Source organism: Eretmochelys imbricata, chromosome 17 (genome assembly GCF_965152235.1).
Source record: "Eretmochelys imbricata isolate rEreImb1 chromosome 17, rEreImb1.hap1, whole genome shotgun sequence".
Taxonomy (NCBI): Eukaryota; Metazoa; Chordata; order Testudines; family Cheloniidae; genus Eretmochelys; species Eretmochelys imbricata.
This window is the reverse complement of record NC_135588.1, coordinates 8,533,507-8,560,365: the sequence shown is the minus strand read 5'-3', so window position 1 is coordinate 8,560,365 and position 26,859 is coordinate 8,533,507. Positions and strand designations below refer to the sequence as shown.

The 26,859-nt window shown below is 44.1% G+C and overlaps 1 protein-coding gene across 3 annotated transcripts in view; it reads right to left on the bottom strand.

Moving 5' to 3' along the window:
• The window catches only part of CUEDC1 (CUE domain containing 1), a 123,988-nt gene that overhangs the window by 12,651 nt on the left and 84,478 nt on the right, over window positions 1–26,859 (bottom strand). For all 3 annotated transcript variants that reach the window (XM_077836493.1, XM_077836495.1, XM_077836494.1), the window contains exons 2-5: window positions 18,797–19,443; window positions 12,661–12,788; window positions 5,902–6,028; window positions 3,547–3,730 (exon numbers count right to left, since the gene is read on the bottom strand). In XM_077836493.1, the coding sequence (XP_077692619.1) occupies window positions 3,547–3,730; window positions 5,902–6,028; window positions 12,661–12,788; window positions 18,797–19,087 (730 nt within the window). In that variant the 5' untranslated portion in view covers window positions 19,088–19,443. The remainder of the gene's footprint in view (window positions 1–3,546; window positions 3,731–5,901; window positions 6,029–12,660; window positions 12,789–18,796; window positions 19,444–26,859) is intronic.

Sequence of the window (26,859 nt, the reverse complement as noted above, 5' to 3'; positions counted from 1 at the left end):
TCATTTATTCCATTCTTCTTGACCTAACCAGGCATTACATTGCACTCACTGCCAAGGGTGTTTTACAGCTTCAGTGTAACAAGGTATGGAATGAGGAAGGTAGTCTGGGGCAGGAGCAGGGGGAATTTTTTTTCTTCATCTTAAATTTGTTTTTATGGTTTATGAAAGGGGCAGAACTGACAGCCCAGAAGGCTGAAGTCCTAGTCTCTGTTTGTCAGAGGGTGGAGATGGATGGCAGGAGAGAGATCACTAGATCATTACCTTTAGGTTCACTCCCTCTGGGGCACCTGGCATTGGCCACTGTCGGTAGACAGGATACTGGGTTGGATGGACCTTTGGTCTGACCCAGTATGGCCATTCTTATGTTCTTAAGTCCTCCATCCAGAGGGTAGGTACAGCCTGGAAGGCAGTAGAGCCAGCTTCCCCACACTGCTCTGCCAATGTGCCTCATCCCGACAGGGACCATGCTGTAGGGCTGGCTAACTGGGAGCTGGGATTGAGATCCACCAATAGCATTGTTAAAAACAGGAAGTCATTTGGCTGGCTGGGCTCAGCTGAACCCAAATGACTGAGCAAGCATCTGCTTCACCCAGAGGCTGGGTTTTTGAATGGAAAAGAAATAGCACAAAAATGTGACCATGCTAATATAATTAACTGAAGGCAAAAAATGCTCAGACTTAGGTGTCTAAACGGCAGACATCTAAATCCACATGTAAGCACCCAAATAAGAGCATCCTGAGTGTCAGAAATGCCGAGTACCCCTGACTGCATCTGAGGTCAATAGGAACTTGCAGGTGATCAGCACTCTGGAAAATCAGGCCCAAAGTATAGCGTGAGCTGAAATTAATTGCCAAATGTTGTGACTGGACTTAATGATGTATGATTTGTGAGAGCATTTTCAGAAACTTGGTATGTCACCAGCATGATGAAATACACTTAAAGAAATTGGCTGGTATGGTTTTACTTTCAGAAGCTGACAACTCTTGTCAGGAAAGATTTAAAAACAAATGGGTAATAATCCTCTTGTCTGTTAATTGCACGCATCTCTGATGGCGTCAGAAGAATATATTCATGCTTCTGAAAATATGGATTCAAAGACAAATCACAACCCCAGATCATCACATCTTCTAATGCTGGGTGTGTTAAATCTGACCCTGGATCTTGATTTTGCAGATAGGCACCTATCTTTATAGTGAGGCTGAATACAGACCCTGGGGCTGAAGGCCCTTTCCTGATCTAAAACTAGGGGGCATTTGAGATCTGGATCCCAAATGTGCAGCTTTGTTTTGAAACAGTGCAGCTAAGCTGGAATGGCAGCCTCAATGCTGCCTGCTCCAAGTTTGCAGTCCTAGCCTGGTTTGCTTTGTTCTGGGTTCCATCTGTCAGCAAAGTGAGCAAACGCAGTCTGAAGTGAGGTCTGCTGTTCTGTGGAGGAGTGGGATCCCAGCTGGCAATAAGTGATAGCACAAGAACCCTAGGCAAGTGCTTTCCAAACAGTCTTTTTGCTGCGCTGGATAGCACATGCTCTCTCCACTGTTTCCCTCTGCCTCAGAGGAAAAGTGAGGCTACACAATGCTTGAGGAATCGAGAGAGGAAGAGAACTGTGCCCCCAACACTGCCGCAGGCTCCGAATGCTAGCGCTCTGCACATGTAAAGCCTCAAGCCAACTGGTGGTAGCTCTGTGCCTCCACATCCCAACCCCAAGAGTATAAGTTCAGACCCCTTCAAAACCAACATACAAGGCAGTCAAGCAACAAGTGAAATCCCATTTCCTTTACAACTGTTCCCTCTGACAGGATCAGACAGCTGGAGCACAGTGGGTATGAAAATCTTTGAGAGGTGCAAAACCCAGTGGGCTGTAGTCTCACTTGAAGAGCACTGCTCCAGAAAGGTATTTCAAAGGCTGGGTGGACCTGTTGGACAGTGTGTGTGCACGCGCACACACAGCTACTTTGTGCAGAAAGCTGTGTTACTGCAATATTCAGTTCAACTGTAAAAAGTCAGGCAAGGCAAAGCCTGAGGTACCAGCAGCCAAGTTAACTCAGTATGTGCACCTCTCTCGACTTACATTATATACACTGACCATATATCCACTATATATGTATTCAGTCACTAGTATAAGGCACCAATTGAAACAGTGGCCATCCAACACATAAGGCTAGTGTAACACTGAGGAACAATCCCAGATATTCATAGAAAGATGGAAATGTTTCCCTGTTGAACTGCTTTTTGAAAACAGAGAAGGCTGTCTGTCCAGAGCTGCTCAGAGGTTCAGAACACTGGAGCAGGCCTGGGGAAGATGGATTCAAGGGGGAGCTGTAGGCGAGGCAATCTAAGATGCACAATGAATGAAATGTATCACATGGCCCTTAATCACCATCTAGGTCCTACACTGTGTGTTGTATTTTGTGGTTTCTATTTGTTCACTTAAGCTTCACGCACCACCCATGTTTTAGCGACAGAGATTAGAGAAGCAGGCTGGAAAATGATAGTCTTACCATGGCAAAGGAGAGAAAATGAAAATCGTAAGTGAGCAGCTGATTTTCTGGCTGTGATGGACAGGAGGCTGAGCATTTAAATTAAGGCATTAGGATGAGCTTTCCCAAACCAAGAGTGAGACGTGTGAGTGATAAATACCATGATTGGTGAGATGAGCCAGACGGGAATATATTAATTAGCCTGTGTGTTCAGAATTAAAGTGACAGAGCAGAGAGGAAGTGGCTAGCTCATCATTCAAGAGACCTCAAGTTACCAAAACCACTGAACTTCTCCCTGTAGTGTCATCAGACAAGCTGCTGAGAACAACTAGCAAGAGACAATAGACAGAATGTGATGAGACTCTCTAGGAAACCCAGCAGTATTTTACAGTGACAGAGGTTACAATGCTAAAAGACTGAGGTGATCATACACCAAACCCAAGAAGAATTATCCTTTTTGTAGGCAGAGAGGGTTAAAAGGGAAATAATCGAAACAGCAATATCTGGGGGGGCGGGGGACGACAAGGATGTAATGATAAAGCCCAACCTTTGGAGACCGATCACAGCTGATGGAGTGTTTTGTCTAGGTCTTTCAGAAGAGGTGGGAGGAGGGGTCAGAGGATAATGGATGAAATTCGTGGTCTCACTGAAGTCAAGGGGAGTTTTGCCAGGATTTCACCCAATGCTTCTATAGGTCTGATGGTCATGAAAGGAGTATTAGCTGGTGGGGAAGATGGAAGGACTTTGCAGAGTTAGGAGAGCCATGAGGAAGACTATCAAGCCAGGCTAGAAGGAACAGAAAGCACCCCTGCCATCAGCTCCCAATGGATCCGAGTCTCCACAGCACTGCACCCTCAGCTTATTTACACCAATGCAGCGTAAGTGCAACGTGGGTGAAAAACGTTGCCATTGTGGTGTAGTTGCATTTTGCACTCATTTTGTATTTGTGTAAATGATGACACTCAGTGTAGCGCAATGGAGAACGAGGCCCAAGGGCTGGAAGTTGCAGCAAAGGAGGAATTCAAGCATATGAAAAGCATACACAGAAGTCTCTGAAATGGCTTATCACCTCTCTCAAGGGCCAGGAGAAAATCCCGGTTCCTCTGGAGCTCCTTCATGAACTCTTCATTTTGTAAGAAGAGCGCAATTCGCTCATCTTCCAGGTACTGTTTCCACTTCCTCTCTTGGTCCAACGAGCCCTGGGATCTCTGGCTGCCCTCGCCCGGCACAGTCTGATGGCAACTTTGTGAACTCTGGACAAGAGTATGACATAAAGGAAGAGTCAATGAAGGCCCTGAGAAGCTCATTACAGTAACCAGGTAGTATGCGTGACTGTAAGGTGGGATTCAACAAAGCACTTGAGCATGTGTTTAAGTCCCAGTGGCTTCAATGACACTGAAGCATAAGTGCTTTGCTGAATCAAGGTTTTAGCTCTTGTGAAAGGTGCTGGAATATCCACACTGAAAATTAAAGGTCCCTATCTATCAACAGAATCAGCACAGTTTAGACAACAGCAGGCTGTACTCCCATCCTCTCTATACTTCAGCCTTACCAAAGGGCTTCAATCCTGATCTTGGTTAAAGTGAAAATCTCTACTGGGAAAGGCAACTGTGACAAGGGCACTCTCTTCCCCAGCATATTTGCTCCCGAGCAAAATCAGCAGCAGATATGCTGACTATATGGTGCATACATTTTTCCTTGGCATTTCTCAGCCAGCCCAGAAGAGCCAACTCAGCTGTGGGATAGTGAGCGAGAGTCTCTTCCTCCTTGAGCATCATCAATGGAACTTAGTAAACACTTCTAATCAATTACACATGTACAAACTTACTGAAAGCAATCAGGCTACACAATGGGAGTCAATGAGGGGATAGTTTGGCCTGGCTTTATTGCTAGTGATGTGTGAAAAGGAAAGTACCCAGCTTGATTCTCAGGCTGAGTCTGCAGGGCTGGCTAGTCAGGAGAAAAAGTTTGTGGTTTGTCTTTTTAACTTGGAATCTGAGAACATCTAATCTGGAAATCAGAAAGTCACAATAAACGTGGAATCCCATGAAACCACTTTTATAGTCAGAGCCTCACTTTAAATACAAGTATTAGAGTTCTTCTGATAGCTAAATCAATATCAAACCAGGGCTGAACCTGGCTTTGACATGGGGAGAAGTGCAGAGCCTCTCGCGGATGGAAGCCGAAGTGGCACAGCTTTTATTTTTCCCATCTAGCAGCTGAAAATGCAATGTACCATCGGACAAATTCCACTATCTGAGACAAACCCTAACAGCTTTTATCTCTCATTTTCCTGCTTGTGCATGTATCTGTGCATGCAAAAGGGGAAGGAGGAGAAACATTCCATCCAGTAGCAATCTCACCTGGCCTACCATATTTATCTGATTTGTAGCAGAGGGCCATAAAAATCAATAGCCTACAATTCCTAAGGAAGGAAAAAGGCACCAGGACCTCTCTTCCCCCGGAGCCCAGTGAACAGGCAGCTTCCTATTCCCAGAATATAGCCTATAATAAAGCTCCAGAGCAATAATTTATGAAACTGTGGTAGATGTGCCTTCGGAGCCAAAAGGGAAGGGAAGAATCTAGCTGTCTACTTATAATTTAGCCCCCTTCATTGCATTTTCTGTCTCGCCTCTCCTAGCCTATAGGAGAGACAGCTTAATGTATGGATTTGTTTGCTTGTGTATATACATGTGAGTTGGGTGGGCAGAGAAAATACTGTGGGAAAGCTAAGTGGAAGAAATAAGCTTTGCATTTAGGTGTGCGAATAGTTAGCTCAGTGGTCATTCTTGCTTCTTGCAGGAGACAGCTTCCTATTGCAGCTCTGGCAAGATGCATAAATTGATACACTGTGAGATGCCTAGCTATAGAGTTTTAGGACCATGCTAAAGTATGAAGTATTGATGCTGAAGTCCAAAGGCAGTTCACAAACCCTAATTTATATGGCACCAGTGAAATGAAGCTCATCTCTGGGGTGGGAGGGCAGCAGCCAGCCAGTCTGCAACATATTGTATAATAGAAGGGGACAAGGGAAATTTTGGCCAGGGACACCCAGTCAAACGCCTACTCCTATGAAAATTGCCATGATGCATCTTGGAAGCCAGAGGGTCTTAAAACACCACACCTGCTGCAAAGTTAAGGGTGTAAACCCTATAGGAGAAGGGTGATAGCTGAAATTTAAGTTCCACTGTGATATTTCTACAGGTTTGTAGAGTACTTGATTTTGGCGCATCTTAAATTTTGGGATGAATTTAACCTCACAGCATCACTAGGTTTTCACTGGAAATGCCCCTTCATGGTAATTTATGCAGTGCTCAGTGGATCTACTTCAGAAAGATGAAGGACAGAACCAGCCCTGCTAGGATTTGAACTTGTCACCCTAAGAAGTCTAGGTGCTATATAGTTGAACACATTCTCCTCCCACCTGCACACTGTCCATCTGCTGGGGTAGGATGCGAAGGAAATCATCAGGAAGGTTGCCTAATAATGGTGGATTCCAGTTCCTGTACCGTCTGTGCACCTGAGGGCCACTGGAATTGGGTACATCAATCCTGTAGGCCAGAGAAAAAAGACACCGAGATGAGAAAGCAATCATTTCAGCATTCTGGCTCACTCTGCAAACTCTCAGAACCCAGCTCCTCAAGGTGTGAGTGCCCTCAATTCCCAGTGACTTGATAGGAACTGAGGGCCAACCTCAAGCATTCAAAAAATCACATCAGCCATCATCCCCTTCCCCCAAAAGATCACAAGCTTGGCTTTAAAATAATTTTAAACTAACTAGTTTGGAGTTCTTTTTATTTGCCATTGAGTTTTTGAGCCTTTCGGTGTTACCACTTTTTCAGGCTTTCCTCTGCTGGACATTCACACTTTGTTTTGTTTCAGAGTAGCAGCCATGTTAGTCTGTATTCACAAAAAGAAAAGGAGGACTTGTGGCACCTTAGAGACTAACAAATTTCTTTGAGCATAAGCTTTCGTGAGCTACAGCTCACTTCATCGGATGCATTCAGTGGAAGATACAGTGGGGAGATTTATATACATAGAGAACATGAAACAATGGGTGTTACCATACATACTGTAAGGAGAGTGATCACTTAAGATGAGCTGTTACCAGCAGGAGAGCGGGGGGGAGGGGGGAGAGACGAGGACGAGGGACAATGGGGGGGCCCTTTTGTAGTTAAGGTGGGCCATTTCCAGCAGTTGACAAGAACGTCTGAGGAACAGTGGGGAGGGGGGGCGAGTGGGGGAGGCATAAACATGGGGAAATAGTTTTACTTTGTGTGCTGACCCATCCACTCCCAGTCTCTATTCAAGCCTAAGTTAATTGTATCCAGTTTGCAAATTAATTCCAATTCAGCAGTCTCTCGTTGGAGTCTGTTTCTGAAGTTTTTTTGTTGAAGAATTGCAACTTTTAGGTCTGTAATCGAGTGACCAAAGAGATTGAAGTGTTCTCCGACTGGTTTCTGAATGTTATAATTCTTGACGTCTGATTTGTGTCCATTTATTCTTTTACGTAGAGACTGTCCAGTTGGATCAATGTACATGGCAGAGGTGCATTGCTGGCACATGATGGCATATATCACATTGGTAGATGTGCAGGTGAACGAGCCTCTGATAGTGTGGCTGATGTGATTAGGCCCTATGATGGTGTCCCCTGAATAGATATGTGGACACAGTTGGCAACGGGCTTTGTTGCAAGGATAGGTTTCTGGGTTAGTGGTTCTGTTGTGTGGTTGCTGGTGAGTATTTGTTTCAGGTTTTGTTACTCAAGATTCTCAGATAATGACACCAGGAACTGGGGTCTTAAGAAAATCATCAAATATTGTGAGAGTTAGCAACACTGTGAGAGTTATGCCTTAACTATGTAAATCACACCCACCCAACCCCACAAAGTACAGCACTGCATAATTGCCCATGAGCGTTCCTCTGCAGAGGGGAGGAAGAGAAGAGAAGGGAGGTGTTTTCTTCCTTCAAACCCTCAAGCATAGGGCCAGAGCTGAGGCAGGATACCAGACTTGATAAGCCAAGTGACGTGACTGGATGTGGCAACCTGTAAGGGTGACGTGAAGTGAAGTTTTGTACATTTCAGTCCCGTTGAAAGAGGATGGAGTAACTGTTGACGGTTAGATTCCGCCAGAGGGTGAAGTTCAAGAACCAAATGGAAGTGACCCCTGCAGTGTTGTAATGGCCACTACAGAGCAGAAGGCACATCACTAACCAAGAAGTCCTTTGACCTGCTCTGTGCTAACCCTACCACCAGATTGCTTTGTAAGACTGGAAGTTGCAGCAGACTCTTTTGCATGTCAAATCTGTCTGCTTCAGCAATGGGTGAACACCAGAGGCTTCAAATGGAACCTATGAATGTGAATCAACAGCACCCTAGGCATCACTATCAGCGCTGTACGCGGATGGCAGGCAGTCTATGTACATGGATAGCCTGTATCCTCAGCCCTTTATCATATTCTGGTTGCACAGGCCATGCCTTGCTCACCACTTCTTCTATCTTCCCCTATAACCACACTCAGATAATGGGACAGGGGACCTTCCTGCTCAGCCATTTCTTGCCTATCAGTCTGTTAACACTTTCATTTGCAATTTCATTTGGTCAATTCTTTCTGGAGTTCTGATGGGGCTGTTTGCCAGAGCATTCCCCAGAATCACAGAACGCAGACACAGAAGAGACCCATTAGGTCACCACGGCCAGGACTGTCCCTCATTGTATCTTTCCTAATGATTTATCTTGTTTAGTTTTAAACACCCTGAGCACTGGACCCCATTTCCTTGGGGGAGGCTATTCCACAGACTAATTGAACCCACTGCTAGAGTGGGGCTGCCTGCATTTCTGGGAGTTTGAAATTGGCTTCTTTTATTTTGCATTTTCTTCTGGGATCTTCGTCTCCCCCGCTCCCTCCAAATCTCCCCATATGTGGGACAGGCTTTGCCTCTGTGTCAAGGATTTCCCCAATTAACACCCTCTCAGGAGAAGTTATTATTTATCTGTCAAAGTCAGCATACAAGGTGCTTTACACAAAGCAAGATGCACTGCTCAAAGAACTGAATCCTTGTCCTGAAGAGCTAACAACCCACAGGCACCAAGAGGCAGGCAGAACGCTGAGAACAAACGCAGAGCGGAGTCTGGATGCTCTTAGTTATCAGGTTTCCAGGAGGTGTTTGAAGCTGGAGGGGCAGCGGGGGCCTGGTGTACGTTAATTGAGAGGAGTACAGGGAAGCTTGAAAGAAGGCACAAAGCTGGCAGGGGACAGAAGAGATGAGGAGGGAGGTGGGGAGCTCCATTCTTGCAGATTTTGTGCTGACGGGGAGAGAACGTATTGCTTTCTCTAAGAGCTTAGGAGCTGTGGATTTTATTTTCAGGGCTTGCAGCGAAGCATAAAAGTCAGCGGAGGTGGCAGGAGGCGATGATGACTGCGTGTGAACGTTAATGTCTTCATTACCACTTACACACGGTGAAGGAAACAAATAAAAGCCTCTTGCCAGGCAACTCCCACTTTGAAACTTCCCTTTCAAACTGTGACTGTACCCATCCTGCAGAGGCACTGCAGGGACAGCAGGAGTCAGCCAAAGAATCATATGGTGTTTGGGTTTGATTAAAGGATCAGGAAGAGCACATTTCTCCCTCCACCCCCAGGACAATTCTACATCAGTGAATTGCATCACTTGACCCTCCACAGCCACACTCTCTAGAGGAGCCTGCTTCTCTTAAGCCAGCCTCCTTAGCAGCTGCAGATCTTATGGAACCGGCAGAGAAGTGGCCAACCCAACTACAGATCCCAGTACACAATGCTGGGTCAAAAACAGAGTGCCCCATGCCGCCTTCACAGTGAAAGATGAGCATAGCTGGATAAATCCATTTTGTAAAAACCTGGCGCAGCCCTCAGGCTCTCTGCCAATTGTCAAGGCTGCCCTCAGGTCAGTAATGTGTTGGCACCTCTCCGCAGAACGTCAGGAGGACAGCCACTGGTATCCCCAAAAGGCAATTTCAGGGATACAGTATATAGCAAACAGTTGTGAGGTTGCACTGATAAGCTATTTGATTATATATATACATATATATATATATATATACACACACACACATCAATATTATGCCTTATGGGGGAAAATAAGCTTTTCTCGCCTAGATGCACTGAAGAGCCTGTTAGTATATCACAGAATAATGGAAACTAGAGACAGAAAAAGACACCAACAAATGTAATATATATTTAAGTGCCTTCACAGGGAGAAATACCAGCTACAAAAGGGCTTTTTCATCTGGATCAGAAAGGCAGAACAAGAAATCATAGCTGAAGTGGAAGCCAGACAAATTTCAGTTAGAAAACAGGCCACTTTTAGCAGTAAGATTGAACAAACTACCAAGGGAAGTGGTGGATTGAGTCTTCAGATCAAGACTGGATGCCTTTTGGAAGATAGACTTTAACCAAGCAAAGTTACTGGGCTCAATGCAGGGGTAACTGAAGTTTTATGGCCTATGATATTCAGATGATTTAACGGTCCCTTCTGGCCTTACGCTCTATGAAAACATATCAAATCCCGGGCCAACTGGAACTCCCCAATCGTCACAGTGATACACATCCCATAGCCACTCAGAACATCACCGCAACAAAAGGAATAAAATTTGGATCCTCTTGCTCCAGAAGTCCAGGCCTCTTCCAGCCAAGCTAAAGTAGAATCTCAATGAGCTCTCAGCAGCACAGGGCTCATTACACCATTTAGCACTTTTGATTCCACCACATCTACTAGGTCAGTGGACAACTATTACAACTTGGACATACCTACTGGCCAGTTCATTTTAAGCTCGTCTAATCCACAGTACAATTTAGCGATTGCTCCTCCTCCTCTCATATGCAGATGACAGAGCTCAATGTCCAGGTTCATAAGCAAAGCATAGCCTCTGTATCACAGGAGGCGAGGGGTAAACCACCCTCCAGATGTTGGGTTGGCCACACTTCCACCACATGAGTTACTGTCTGCAACACTGCTCCCCAGTCGCAGCACATGGAGGAAATCCATGCCTGTATATGGTTGCGGCTACTCTGGATGAGCCAGAGCGTACCCTGTTGAGGCTGGTCCACGATCTACGATTAAGTGGACAAAGAGGCAGGTGCAGCGATGGACTCCTGAATTTACTCAGTGTGTTAGACTCTCTCTTCCACCAATGCTTCCACTCTGTAAGAACCTAGTTTTCAGCTGCCTGGTGGTACTGACCATCCACGCATGGTACTCCTCTAGAGCAGTGGGTGAGCTGCTTTAGCAAAGGAGTGTCAAGACATCAGCCACTGTCTCACACACCATCTGCAGGAGTGGGATTCCTCCCCTGAATGTAAGCAGATCTTGGAGTTGGCGCTGCAAGTTGTTTCCTGTTTGAAAATGGGGCACCAGTCAACCGGAAACGTAATAGGTTGATTTTCACCTGTCAGAGCTCTCCAAGCAGACTTGACGGTCATGGCATCTTGTCAAAGGTCTGCCAGAATGTGCACTAACAAAGACTGGAGTATAATTCAACCAGCCACTAATAATACAAGTGGCCAAATTCAGCTCTGTGTCGACAGCCTAAGCGTGACAGCTTCACCCCAGACCATAGAGCAGTTTTCAGTTAGAGCAAACACCAGGGACAGATGTATGAAGGACCAAAGGGTTGGCTCCACAGGAGGTTCCCAATAGTTTTCACACCAAGGTGGTACAGGAAGAGATCTTAATTTTCAGGTGTTCCCAGGGAGCGTGGCATGTCAGGTTATGGTCGAGTTTTACTTCTGAGTACGTGACAACTGATTGCTAGGACACACTGAACAATGAATGAAGTCTGGCTTTAGTGCCCGAGGAATGCAGTGAGCTGTCTACATTTAAGGACATATGTGCTATTTCTATAGCCACCATCTCTGTTACTCTACATTTTCTGACTATAAAATCTCTTTGTTTTCAATGATGAAAAGCAATAGGCTCAATGAGAGAAACCACCTGCTGTTGTTTAGATGAAACAACAGCTCACCTCTTTTAGCTAATTTTTGACATTCCATTCAGCCCATGAGTTATTTTCTGGGCCTTTCAGCTGTTGAGTTTCTAGAGCCTTGCAGACATTTTCACCCAGCTGTGATCTTCATTCATCCCCTCTGGCTTTATCTCACCCAATTCTAATTAACTCTCACCAGCCAACTCCACAAGAGGCCAGCCAAAACGCAGCGAAGCACCATTTGTGCAGCCTCGGAATGTGTCTGGCGCATCTGCCTTTCAAAAACACTCAACCTCTGGCCAAAGCAACATGGTGAAATAGAACATATGACAGACAGCAGCGAGGACAGTGTATTGAATGGTGTGCAAGCCCATCTAATTAGCAACACGGGAGAAAGGATGGCTCTTTTCCATTCATGCTAAGTTTTCTAGGGGGTAGGCTGCAGGACAGTCTTTCACCCCTTCTGGTGGAACATTCCATCAAAACCTACTGTGACTATAGGAAGGGTGAAAAATTTTGTGCTGCAATTGCACTAAAAACTTTGCTCATCCGGGTTTTGATTTTGCGTCTGGTGCGGTTTAGATCCAAACCCATCCTGCTCCTCCTACAAAGATCAGACTCAAATATAAATGGTTCCAATTTTTGCTCTCCTGTCGTAAACACCCCCACTGAGGCAGTGAGGTTCCTGGAGCTGTCAGAAGCCCCATCATTAGTGCTTCGCGCTTCTCTTAGCTACCAGTGCCTCCTCCACAAGACAGCGTACACAACATCATCACTAGCCCCAAAAGAAAGCAGCCTGGTGTTTCTGTTACCTACTAGCTTGCTTCATTTTTATGAACTGGCATTCCTGTGGGTTTGATTCACTACCATTTCAAGTTCAGCAATGCTCCAGCCTATGTGGTCCGGCCCTCTCAACTATCCCTATATCAGCAAGCCAGCATGCACAGCCTGGCATTCCCAAGCACGCTTGGATATGGGTGGGAGACAAAACCTTTTGTTAAGGAAACAAATTCACTCTAGTCTGTAAAAGGAAACTATAGGCAGTGAGATAAACATGTTGAAATGCACTTGCTCCACCCCAACAGTATCCTTTCAGAGATTCAGAGCGTGACCCCAACGCTAGCGGTTCCCCATTATGGTAACCCAGAACAAGCTTGCTCCTGGCTATTTCCTGCGAGACAGTGGACTCATGCTGGGTGGACTCTACGCTGTGGCTCTTACCTGGGAGGGGGGCTTGGTGGAGCTTGTGGATACTGCCGGTCAAAGACATGCATATCATATGCAGGGGGCGAGTAGACGGGAGGAGGCTCTTCATCTGAACTGTCCGGTTCAAGCGTCCGCTCCAAAATCTACACAAATAAATGATGGAGAGAAAATAAGAGACCAGTCACGGGTCAGCAGAGGCGAGCCTGGACAATGCAAGACATGCCTAGGGAGGCCCGATCCTCTCCTCTCACATATTCAGGTGTAAATCAGGAGCAACTCTATGGATGTCCATGGAGCTGCACTGGTGTAATGTCAACATGGGACCAGAATCAGGCCCATCACATATTTTACATCAGGCTAATGTGGGGGCTGCCAAACCCAGCAGTGTCCCTTTAAGACACACTGTAATAAATCAACGAGGAGTCCTTGTGGCACCTTAGAGACTAACAAATTTATTTGGGCATAAGCTTTCATGGGCTAAAACCCACTTCATCAGATGCATGGAGTGAAATAAATGTGTTAGTCTCTAAGGTGCCACAAGGACTCCTCATTGTTTTTGCTGATACAGAATAACACAGCTACCACTCAGAAACCTGTAATAAATCAGTGGGTGGGAAACTTGTAGTTATCAGAGATAACTTGACCACCTAGTGGAAAAATGGCTAGCTGAATACATATCATCTCTGCTCCCTGAAAGGAAGGGGCAGGGATAACATCTGTCCCATCACACATGTTGTAATAAGACACCAGGACTCGGGGCCTCAGCTGATCAGTTATAGTATTTATCACTGGTGAAACTAAACAAGCAAGGCAGATACTGTACAAGCACCAGCAGGTAGGGTGGGTGCATTTCATTTTGGTTTTTAAGAGTGTGCAACAATTCTTGCGCAAACCCGGGTCCCAATCTTGAAAGGTGCTAAGCACTCAGGGTTGGATTCTCAAAAGCACCTCAGCCACTTAGGCACACCAGTGCCACTGAAAGACAATGAAGTTTGCACGCTTAAGTGATTTTTGGGGAAAAAAAAAATCCCTCCCTCAGAAACTTCTGACTTCTATGAAAAAAGTGAGCACCTTCCAGGATCGAGCAGTTGGCATGGCAACCCCTGGCAGGCTACTGACTGTGGCCTTCCATGCTGCAAAGTGCAGTCACTCCTGGTGTCGCCTTTATCTCTCTCTCTTATAACTCCCTCTCCTCACAGCCTAGGGAGAGTCTGCAGTTCACACCCCGAATGGTGTGGAGGTAAACGTGTTCTCCACACCTTTGCATTGCTCTGCACGTGCAGTCCTGCACTGGGAACACAGACCCCGCAATGATGGCCACAGTGCACTGAATTGATTTTAAACACAGGCTTATTTTTCTCTGTTAGGTGTCCAGCTCCTCTATAATCTCTCTGGGGAGGAACATGACCAGGCAAGGAGCTGCTTCTTGACCTCCTCTAAAAGTTGATGCTTCCAGTGACTGTGTCTTTAATTTGATTCTAGATTTCTGCATCTCTCACCAGCAGCAACGTCACTTATGAGCTGCCACTGAAGACTAGGCATCTCGGTTCCAATCCCCACGATGCCCTCCAGGAACGGACTTCACAAAGGGCCTGATCTAAAGCTGGCTGAAGTCAATGGAAGTTTTTCCTCTGACTCAGTGGGGTTTTGGCTCAGACCTCAAGTGCCTTTTAAAACAAACTGATCTAGCTGCATGCTTCACTGTTTGAACCGTGCACTCGAATGTGTGCCTGCCTGATTAATCAAACTGAAACCTGCTTCTGAACTTCTTGCATATTTTACTGATTGGCCTCCTAACCTACTTTACAAAACCCAGAGCACTGCATACCTTGACAACTAACATGCACCTGGGAATGGCTCTTAAACAGTTACTTGGTGCTATGACTCAGTTCATTTAGTGCTCCTTTAGTGCAGAACAAGATACAGAATGTGAGGCCTCCTCTATGCCTAAAACTTAGGTCAACCTAACTACATGGCTCAGGGTGTGAAAAATTCACATCCCTGAGAGACATAGTTAAGCCAACCTAAGCGCCAGAATAGACACTGCTAGGCTGACAGAAGACTTCTTCCATCCACCTAATGACTGTCTCTCAAGAGGGTGGATTTGCTATAGCAAAAGAAAAGCTCATTCCATCACTTTAGTGTCTACACTACAACGCTACAGCAGTGTAGCTGCCGTGCAGACATAGTAGTACATACATACCCTAAGGCCTGGTCTACACTAGAAAATGAGGTTGGTGTAACTATGTTGCTCAGGTGTGTGGACAATCCAGTTAAACCGACCTAACCCCTGATGTAGGCAGCACTGGCACCTCTTGGGGAGGTGGAGTACCTACAGCAGCAGGAGAAGCCATCCCATCAGCATACGTAGCATCTTCGCTGAAGCACTACTGCTGCACCGAGGGGCACTGGCTGAAGTATGTAGGAGAAGAGCCTGAACAGTGCCTGCTTGCACCATGCTTGGGACAGGGCTAAAGGTATAAGACCTTCCCTTTCACAGGTGTTAATTTCAATCATAAAATTAGCTACAAAAAAAAATGCACCTTGCTCACCAGCAAATTGCCATGTAATATCAGTAGGTATGATGAGGAGTCCTGGACTGTTGTTAATAAACAATTTGCACTTTTACAGCACTTTACATTAGAGGATCTTATATTGCCAAACTAGCATTAATTGAGTTTTCCAACTTCTCCATGTGAAGTAGGTAAGTAAGAGGCCCATTGCCTGTCAATGGGATTTTGGCTCCTAAGTGTCCAAAGCCCTTTTGAAAATGAGATTTAAACCCCTTAATCAGTAGGCATAGGGCACAGGAATGCCTTTCAATATCTGGGCCTAAATGATTTGCCCAAGGTCACACAGTGATGTCCGTAGCAGAGCTAAGAAAGCATGCAGGAGTATGAATTCCCAGTCCCCTGCTTTAATCACTTGTCAATGTTACTTTGCTATAAATATCACCATGACACATCACGTCATTAGATGTCTATGCGGTTCCTTGGGAGGGGGGAGGTGAATGTGCACCAGTGGCAGCTCCAGGTGCAAATCTTAGGTATGTAATCCTCTGCAATTCTTCTCAGGGGCACATGCACTCAGAAAGGGCACTTTCAAAAGTGCTCCCCAGGCTTTGGCTCTTGCTACTAGCCTGTTCACTGAAGTGCGCGTGCCCTCCGGCTTTGGAGGCCCCAGCTGGAAACAGTCCATGTTCTAGGGTTTCCCCAATGGACTTCATCTGGAAGATCCAAGGGTAACTGTGAACAAAAGGCAGGGACGTTTATTTTACTTAGATATTTCTTCTATGTGAGGCAACATCCCAGGTGACCCAACGATAGAATCACCACTGGAAAGACCAAGATGAAGAAGAATCCAAGAAAGAGAAAATTTTCTTTTTAAAAGTAGACAATTTGCAGAACACAGCCTGCTTTCTTGATACCTGATGCAGGCACAATGCAACTGGAGGCAGGAAGAGGAAGGGAAGGAGGAGGAGGATGCGCATGATGCCTATAGCATACAGAATGATATGGTTAACAAGGATCTAGGTCCAAGTCACAAAAATACAGCTCCCTCCTGATTGCATGACTCCTATTAGAGAAAATTAGACCCCCAGCACCTGCAAGGTCCCATTGCCTTGATGTTGGAAGCCACAATTCTCTTCTTAGAAATCCTTGTCTTGTCAGGTTGTTTTTAATCCATAAATAGTCGAAGAGCCTCTTGTAATCTGAAGCTAGTTTCCAGCTGCCCTGACACACAATCTGCCCTTGTCAGCTTTTGCAGGTAGAACTCTCTGCTCTGACTCTTCCTACCCACCCACCGTTCTTTTCTTCCTACTTTTTGTTCCTATGAAACAAAGCTTATCAAAATAGAGTGAGTGGTTACACCATCAGAAAGTGCAACACAAAAACAGCCTCTTTGAAAAGCAACTGAAGTTTTCCGCCACATGCCTTTGCATTTTGCCACTCAACATGCCTTAAAAAGTTACTTGTTTGCAGAGTAACTTTTCATTCCAATGAGTCAGAGTTACATGCACGGTTTCCACTCTGATATGCGGGTTCTAGTGCATGCAGACCCAGAGAATCCCTTCTTAAACTACTTCACCATAGTTTCTGCACCTCACCATATGTTTTGATAGTATAACTGGATGTAAACATATGAAGGCCACCAAATGTGTCTCTGTGCTTGCACAAAGTTCCAGACGGAGCATGTTCCCTGGTAAACAAAGTAGACAAAGCTGGAACTCAAGCTGTGTGGAATTCTGTTTGTATCTTCAGTTAATAGCTTTTTCAATAAACACTTCCTGTTTCAGTAGATCTCTGATTTTCTCTTGATACCCTGTGTCCCACCCACCATCCATCCAGTTATGGACTGGAAATCTGCTCACTCTTGCTAATTAGACAAACTAAATAGATGCCCCATGGAATTTCCTTTCTCCATCCTTTCCCTCATGCACTCATGTCATCATTTTCTACTAAGAGGTTAAAGAAAGTAAAAGTGTTGGGAGTCAGAACTTTAACTTTGTTTCATTTTTATTATTGACATCGGAACATACTGCTGTTTTTCTTATCAGCAGACATAGGAAAGGGATGGCTTGCTATGCCCCAGCACAGGGAACTCACCAAGTGAGACTTTATGTGTACATGTGATGGCCACTATCTTGGCTGCCACCAGGGATTGAACCAGACCTGAAACATGAGTATCTACAGCTCAAGGTGAAGAGACAGGCTCTATAACTGGGGGCTGTAACAGACTCACATCCTCTGTAAATAAGACACAGAGAAAGGTATACAACACACACACTGAGCAACAGAGAACTCACACACTTCATGCCCATACGGGGGGAGGGAGAGCTGTAAACATGCATTAAGAGCAAACTAGACCCCCCATAACATTTAGATGCATCCTCACTTCACCATCTTGGTTTCCTTCTAGGTCATTAAGTATTAGCTATGCTGTTCCTAGTTACTTTGCTTCAATGTTTTGCCTTCTCTTTATCAGATCTTGCATTTGTCCTGCTTACAGCAAAGAAATCCTGATCATAGCTACTCTTCAATCTCAAGGTACATGAGGAATGCGGAAATGAAAGAGCATAGAACTGAATACAGAGAATATGTTAAATACTTGATGCTGACATTTCCTGTGACAATAGCATTGCAAAGCTGAGACTCTTTAGTGCACTTCTGCTCTGAAAACTAAGGCAATATGACTACTACTTACTCAAAGGATTTGCTTCCTTCCTTCCTCTTTAGTGACAAAGATTCAGTTAACTCAGTTCCAAAGGTAGGGCCAAACCATGATGATGTTTCATGCTCTCAGCACCAGAGCTATTGGACCAGGCACTCTAACTGCACCTTCTCATGGCATATAAACAACGCAAGGGCTGCCAAATGTAATCGGCTTTGGTGATCACCCTCCAAGCTGCAGTTGAACCAATCACAAAGGTAAAAAAGAATGTTTATATTCCACTACCAATCCACCTAGCTCTTGAGGGACAACCTAAAACTTCAGAATACACTAAAGGTAAAATATGACATGAGAAAAGAGATTCCTTTAATTAATACACTGTCTGGATATTATACCATTATACCAGTATAATATACACATGTACATTTCTTGAATGAGCAGACACTTCCTAAATATATATATTAGAGAGAGAGAGAGAGAGAGAATGCACCTCAAAGAATGAAGTGCAGTGCTCCATGAAGATGTACATAATTGTCAAGCATGCGAGTAGTCTTATTGACTTCATTGTATTTATACTGTACTGAAAGTTTAAGTGTGTGAAGTCAATGTATTTGCACATAGGCACATGATTTCAGTGGGACTACTCACATGCTTAAAAGTTAAGTGTGTGCTCAAATGCTTTGCTGAATTGGAGCCTAATACAGTGTCTTTCATCTGAGGATGTCATGGTGCTTTAAAACGCTGGTAAATAAAACCGCACTATAAAGCAGGACAGTATTATAATCACTATACAGGTGGGGAAACTGAAGTACAATGAGGCTAAATCACTTGTCTCAGGTCACACAAGAAACGCTGATAACAGAACCCAGGAGTCCAACCACATAGTCCCTGTCTATAGACAAGAACTCCAATCCTTTTCCTGGATGCCAGTGAACAAAGCCCCCAACCCATGTAAGATGCGGGGGGTAATGAACGTTACCTCTGGGGGAATACTGTCATCTGAGTCCGAGCTGTCATCATAACCACTGCCGTCTAAATTCATCTGTAAGAGCTGGTCAATGGTGGCGTCCACAGCTCCATTGTTAGCCCTCAAAACACATTCAATAATGTCATAATCCATATTGGGGAACATAGTCTTGAAATCCTCCATGGCCTGGTTGAACTCCAGCCGTCGCACCTGCCTGGTGGGCCGGCTGTTGTTGAGTTCCTGGGTGGAAGAGCTGTTCCTTGAGCTGCCATTGCTGCTGCTCCGCCGGAACAGGCTTGTCATTTTTGAGAGCTGTTTTTGAAAAATGTTTAATCTTTTAAAACCTGCTGTAGAAATTAAAAAAAAAAAGAGAGAGAGAGATAGAGAGAGAGACTATAAATCCTAGGTGAGGAAGAGGTGGGAGGGGAGGGCGCCACCTGTCGGCTTTGTGATCAAGAAGCTACATAGCCATCCTTTAGCACTACTGCCCAGTAATCCAGCACACAAAGGGGAGACATCCAGGATGCCTCAACAGAAGAGCAGGGATTGCTGTGCCAACATGGAGGGGCCTGGTTCCAAGCAGTTCTCCACTGGAGTCCTGTGCAGGACAAGTCTTCAGCAACACGACAGCCTCCTGAGACACTGGAGCATATTGTAACCTGGGAACAAGAAACAAAACACGCTTGGAACAGAATTGTGGGGAAAACAGATCAGAACTTTTTTTTAATAGAAAGAAGGGGGGTTTGGTGGAAGGATGTGGACTTCCCTCTAAATATTTCTGGAAGTTTGTCAAAAATTATCTTGAAATCATTGAAAGAAAGAATGTGTGAAGCACCTGGTTTTCAGTAAATGAAACATTTCAAAAAAATGTCAAGAATGTTTCTGATCAAAATTTTGATTTTAAAAAAATAAGTGGGGGGTGGGAAGGAGGAAAAAAATAGTGAAAATGGGTGCGTTTCCAACCCTCTACCGGGAAACAACACAATTTAAAAAAACAAACAAAACAAAACAAAACAAACACCCTTCAGTTCTGACCAGCTCCATTCACAGAACACATAGGTCATTTACGCTGTGTATGTCTATTCTGCTTGGCCAATAGCAAGGCCATGGGGCTTAACAAACAGTGTCACAGTTGCAAAAGACTGTTTGTACCTATTAGCTGTTAATTACCTATTAGCCTGTCACAAGGTCTAAGGCAGGAGACAGTTCCCAGGATAGAAGAGGACGCTGCATATATTAAACTAATTTAATAATTTTATTAAGATGATGATAAAATAAAAAAAATGGTACAGAGTTTAAGAGCAGAAGTTTCTGGTTATCAGGGAATAAGGTACAGATTATCAAGGGGTGCAAAATTCGGTTTAGGATCAGATGGCATAAGGAATACATAATCTTCAATATCCCCGACTGGGGGTAAAAGGTTAACGGGTCAAAGTACAGACACTGAGATATGGGGGTATGTTGTTCATATAACGGCTATGTTCAGGTGTGGAGTATAATGAGTGGATATGATGATGAGGATGGATTTACCCTCATTTGGTGAGATTTAATATTCAGTGAGTTTATGGTTCCAGTTCATTTGGTCCAATGAAAAAAGTCTCTCGGTCTCTTTCTCATAGTTGATGCACTAATACTACATTCTACCTTAGCCACATTAAGTACAGATAATAATGAGACTTATCTCAAGTACCAAGCAGGAGTGAAACAAAGCTGGAAATGGGGCCTGGGTTTGTCAAAACTTTGGACGCATCTCTCCAGCCAAAGAAATACAACTGGTACGCAGATACCACAGCAATGGGCATCAGTAGACAGAGAAATATACTTTTACCTCCTAGGCTGTGCCATAAATATAAAGGGAAGGGTAACCACCTTTCTGTATACAGTGCTGTAAAATCCCTCCTGGCCAGAGGCAACATCCTGTTACCTGTAAACAGTTAAGAAGCTCAGCTAATCTGGCTGGCACCTGACCCAAAGGACCAATAAGGGGACAAGATACTTTCAAATCTTGGGGGAGGAGGGGAGGTTTTTGTTTGTGCTCTTTGTTTACATGGTTGTTCTCTCTTGGGACTGAGAAAGGCCTGACAGAAATCCATCTTCTCCAACCCATCCTAATCCAAGTCTCCAATATTGCAACCAGTATAGGTAAGCCACGCAAGGCGGATTAGTTTATCTTTTGTTTTATGTGAATTTTCCGTGCTAAGAGGGAGATTTATTCCTGTTTTCTGTAACTTTAAGGTTTTGCCCAGAGGGGGATCCTCTGTGTTTTGAATCTGAATACCGTGTAAAATATTTTCCATCCTGATTTTACAGAGATGATTTTTACCTTTCTTTTATTTTTAATAAAATCCTTCTTTTTAAGAACTTGACTGATTTTTCTATTGTTCCAAAATCCAGGGGTTTGGGTCTTTAATGATATTGTAACCAATTGGTTAGTATATTATTCTCAAGCCTCCCCAGGAAAGGGGGTGTAGGGCTTGGGGGGATATTTTGGGGAAAGACTTCTCCAAGTGGTCTCTTTCCCCGTTCTTTGTTTAAAACGCTTGGTGGTGGCAGCATACTGTTCAAGGACAAGGCAAAGTTTGTACCTTGGAGAAATTTTTAACCTAAGCTGGTAAGAATAAGTTTAGGGGGTCTTTCATGCGGGTCCCCACATCTCTACCCTAAAGTTCAGAGTGGGGAAGGAACCCTGACAGGCTGGGAGGAAAAGCATGACTAGGCGGACCACAACTGTGTTTTTGTGTCTGTCAAGTCCTGGCTTCCAGTGCCGTTCTAACCACTAAGCCACACACTCTCCCTAAACAGCACATAACACTGTATTTTCAAATATTTATTAACATTTCACAGTGACTAAGCAGACATGTTTATATGGCACTTATGGAAATGAGCACAGTTATCTGCAGAGGGAGCTTCAGAAGGAGATTTTAAAACACATTTGTATAAAACACAGTCACTTGGATTTGCTACTGAGAAAGAGCAGTTCAGTGTTCCCATTCAGAACAAGAACCGCAAAAGGAACTGGCGTCACCACAATTTGGATAACACATTGCTTTACTCCCCTTTCCAAGTCATCATATCTATCTTCTGGCACGGTTATAAATTCCTCTTTAATAAATCCCTCCTTGATACTTTAGAAATTCATGAGAATAACAGCTCTAAGGAGGAGGTTAGTATGCTTTTGAAAAAAAACAAAAAGGAAGTACCGGATTTCCTAATCAAAGGAATGTGATAACTTCCAAGATAATGTGTCCAGAAAAAAAAACAACTGTGCAGCCAATCATTCATATTATAGTAGCACACAGAAACCCCAATCAGTCATGGACTCAGGATTCTGATGTGCTACAAACACAGAACAAAAAGATGGTCTCTGCCCCAAAGAGCTTACCATCTGAACAAACAATAACGGCATTTTCTACCCCAAAGAGTTACAATCTAAATAAAACCATTCAAAATCTCCAATTGCAGTGTTATTATTTATAGATGATTAAGTGTCTCTCTAAACAGAGAAAGTAAGTAAAACCAACTTCGACAATTTCAAAACAGCAGATAAACACCTTGCAAATATGGCAAATCAAACATAGGGAAAAGTCACCAAATTCAAGATTGAAATTCACTTTAAAACAAACTAGGACTGTCAATTAATCGCAGTTAACTCAAGTGATTAACTTAAAAAAATTAATCACGATTAATCGCAGTTTTAATCACACTAATAAACAATAGAATACCAACTGAAATTTATTAAATATTTTGGATGTTTTTCTACATTTTCAAATATATTGATTTCCATTACAACGCAGAATACAAAGTGTACAGTACTCACTTTATATTATTTTTATTTGCACTATAAAAATAACAAAACAAACAGTATTTTTCAATTCACCTCCTACAAGTACCGCAGTGCAATCTCTTTATCGTGAAAGTGCAACTTACAAACATAGATTTTTGTTGCTGTTACATAACTGCACTCAAAAACAAAACAATTTAAAACTTCAGCACCTACAAGTCCATTCTGTCCTACTTCTTGTGCAGCCATTCACTAAGAGAAACACATTTGTTTACATTTATGGGAGATAAAGCTGCCCGCTTATTTATAGTGTCACCTGAAAGTGAGAACAGACGTTCGCATGGCACTTTTGTAGCCGGCATTGCAAGGTATTAACGTGCCAGATATGCTAAACATTCATATGCCCCTTCATGCTTTGGCCACCATTCCAAAGAACATGCTTCCATGCTGATGACACTTGTTAAAAAAATAATGCGTTAATTAAATTTGTGACTGAACTCCTTGGGGGAGAATTGTATGTCTCCTGCTCTGTGTTTTACCTGCAATCTGCCATATATTTCATGTTATAGCAGTCTCGGATGATGACCCTGCATGTTGTTCATTTTAAGAACACTTTCACTGCAAATTTGACAAAACGCAAAGAAGGTACAGCATTCAACCCAAAATCTGATCGGGACAAGATCTGGAGCATGCTTTCGGAAGTCTTAAAAGAGCAACACTCCAATGCAGAAACTAAAGAACCCAAACCACCAAAAAAGAAAATCAACCTTCTGCTGGTGGCATCTGACTCAGACGATGAAAATGAACGTGCGTTGGCCTGCACTGCTTTGGATTGTTATCAAGCAGAACCCGTCATCAGCATGGATGCATGTCCTCTGGAATGGTGGTTGAAGCATGACGGGACATATGAATCTTTAGCACATTTGGCACGTAAATATTTTGCAATGCTGGCTACAACAGTGCCATGTGAATGTCTGTTCTCACTTTCAGGTTACATTGTAAACAAGAAGTGGGCAGCATTATCTCCTGCAAATGTAAACAAAACTTGTTTGTCCGAGCGACTGGCTGAACAAGAAGTAGGACTGAGTGAACTTGTAGGCTCTAAAGTTTTACATTGTTTTATTTTTGAATGCAGTGTTTTTTTACATAATTTTACATTTGTAAGTTCAACTTTCATGATAAAGTGATTACACTACAGTACTTGTATTAAGTGAATTGAAAAATACTATTTATTTTATTTTTACAGTGCAAATATTTACAATAAAAATAAACATAAAGTGAGCAATGTACACTTTGTATTCTGTGTTGTAACTGAACCAATATATTTGAAAATGTGGAAAACCTCCAAAAATATGTATATAAATAGTATTCTATTATTGTTTAATAGCATGATTAATTGTGCGATTAATTGCAATTAATATTCTAATTGCTTAACAGCCCTACCACAAACAGATTATATAGCTCCTGCCTCTCATTTGGAGACACAGGGCCAAATTCATCTCTAGATTAACTCCACTGATTAACAGACTTACACCAAGGACAATTTTGGTCCATAATGTACATTTTCAAGGGCTTTTTCTTAATTGGCACGTGGAGAGTTCAATACAACTGTTCCAGAAATTATATTTAATGACAAAAGAACCCAAATCAAATTATTTTAAAATAAAAATGTCAAAAGAAGGACCTTAGCAACGTCATGTAATCAGATTCAAAACCATTAGGCAGAGCAATAACCTCTTAAGTCACCCACGCATAACTGTTTGATTATCATGTATATGTATTATGCATGAAAGTTATGTTCCTTATACTAACCAATTCATGTTAGCAATAAAGCTGCAGGCTTTTACACCTTGAGTTATTCTAAGCAATTTAATAGGCTGCACAGAGTAGTCCAGTATCCAAGCAAAGAACAATGACAATGCAGTAGAGATCCCTCAAGGGAACTGTACTAAGCCCAACAGAAACATTAGACGGATGCACTTAATTTTGCACTTCTGTTTGAAGTCTCTTTTCAAAACAATGCCCTGTTCTGTCACTGATGCCTCATGGGAGCATTCTGTTTAGTAAGTATTCTGGGGTGCACCCATGTCCCCCTTTTTTCCTGTCTTATTTTGTATTCTGCATTGTAATTGAAATCAATATATTTTGAAAAGGTAGAAAAACATCCAAAAATACTTACTATACATTCATATTCTATTATTGTTTAACAGTGCAATTAAAACCGTGGCCTAATTTTTTTAATATTGTAATTAATCGCAGTCAATTTTTAAAATCATTTTATGACCCTAATTATTTGTATTACAGTAGTAACTATAGGGCCTCATTGTGCTAGGCATTGTATATACACATACTGAGAGGCTGTCCCTGCTCCAAACAATTCACAATCTAAATCAGTGATTCTCAACTTGTGGGCTGCAGGCGGCTTGCGGACCAATCAGCAAACAGCTGTGACCCACGAGACTTCCTCAGGGCCATACAGGTAGTATATATGTTGCGTGGATGTGGCCCACATAACACGTAGAAAGCTGCATATGCAGCCCACAGTGGTAAATAGGTTAAGAACCACTGACCTTAATGAACAAGACAAAGAGGGAGTGGGAGTCAGGAACAGCACTGTTCCCATTTTACAGTTAAGGAACAGGAAGCACAGAGATTAAATGACGGGCCCAAAATCACCTAAGAAGTCTGTGGCAGAGCACAGAATTTAACCCTTTTGGGAGGCCAAGTCCAGTGCCTCAGCCATAAGATTATCCTCCCTCCTCAATGAAAAAATGGGATCTTTGTTTATAAGGGTTCATCCACCGCGTCCTCAGATGAATGCCTAATCCTAGCACAATCATACGCTCTGTGCCCCATCTCCACTAGCTCTCAACTGCATTACAGAGCCACGCATAAACTCAATGTAAACATGGTTCCAAATGAGAACACGTCTACACTACAACAGCAGCCATGTTTAGGGCGGGAACGGGCGGCACTGTTGCATGGTTGTCCTCTGGTACAATTACATATGGTTTTGTACTGCAACGCAGATTGGATTGAACCATGTTTAAACTGTATCCGCAAATATGCACAGCCCTGCACCATTAACCACCACGCAGTAAATGGTTCCTTCAATTCAGCTATGTTTGCAGCACAGACAGTACGTTAGAACATGCAGCATAAGGAAGGCTCTAATGCAGTGTTTCTCAAACTGGGGTCTGCGGATGCCTGGGGGTGCCCGAGGTACTCCAAGGGGTCCACGGGCCCCACTGATCAACTACTCCCTCTCCCTCAATCAACTCCTCCCACCTCTATTTCCCAGAGGCTACTGAAGCCAAACCGGGAGATTTTAGGCACTAAAAGTCCAGCCACAGTGTGTCCTGTGCCGCTCCTAGAAGCGGCCGGCACATCCCTGTGGCCCCTGGTGCAGGGGTCAGGGGGTCTCAGCGGGCTGTCCCCACCCTGAGTGCCAACTCTGCAGCTCCCACTGGCTGCAGTTTCCGGCCAATGCAAGCTGCGGGGGCAGTGCTTGCAGGCAGTGGCAGCACGTGGAGATCCCTTGGCCCTCCCGCCTAGAAGCTGCTGCCAGAGAGATATGCCAGTTGCTTTCGGGAGCTGCTCGAGGTAAGCGCTGCCCAGCCAGAGCCCATACGCCCTCCCACACCCTCCCAGAGCCTGCACCCTGCACCCCAACCTGCATCCCAATCCCCTGCCCCAGCCTAGTGAAAGTGAGTGAAGGTGGGGAAGAGCAAGTGACAGAGGGAGTGAGCATGGAGGGAGCGGGGAGCAGGAAGAGGTGGGGAGAGGACTTGGGGAAATGGGTGGAGTGGGGGTGGTGCCTAGGACTGAGTGGAGGGGCTTGGAGGTCCCCAAAAAATTTTAAATCAAAATGGGGGTCCTCACATTGCTAAAGTTTGAGAACCGCTGCTCTAGTGTAAGCACCTGTGGGACTAGAACCTGAGATCATCGTGGTTCTGGGCCACCAACACTTACACATTGCCATTTGGAGCTCATGCTGGGTTTCTGCTGGGTGACCCTGTAAAGCTAAATACTGCAGGAAGTTCCACCTAGTGGAGCCTTGGCAGCCGCCTTGCAGCCCACTGATTGACCCATGCCGGTATATAAGCCAGGAAATCATTATAGGGAGCTGTCTGAGCAACTATGAAGACTACCCGCTTCTGCTCCAGACCTTGCATTACCATGAACCTTAGACTCTGGCTCCTGACCCCAATTCGTCCCCATTTCCACTACTTGCTTCCTGTCTGTAACCTGGTGCCTGACCCTGACTTCCTGGTATCCTGACCTGGCTTAACCC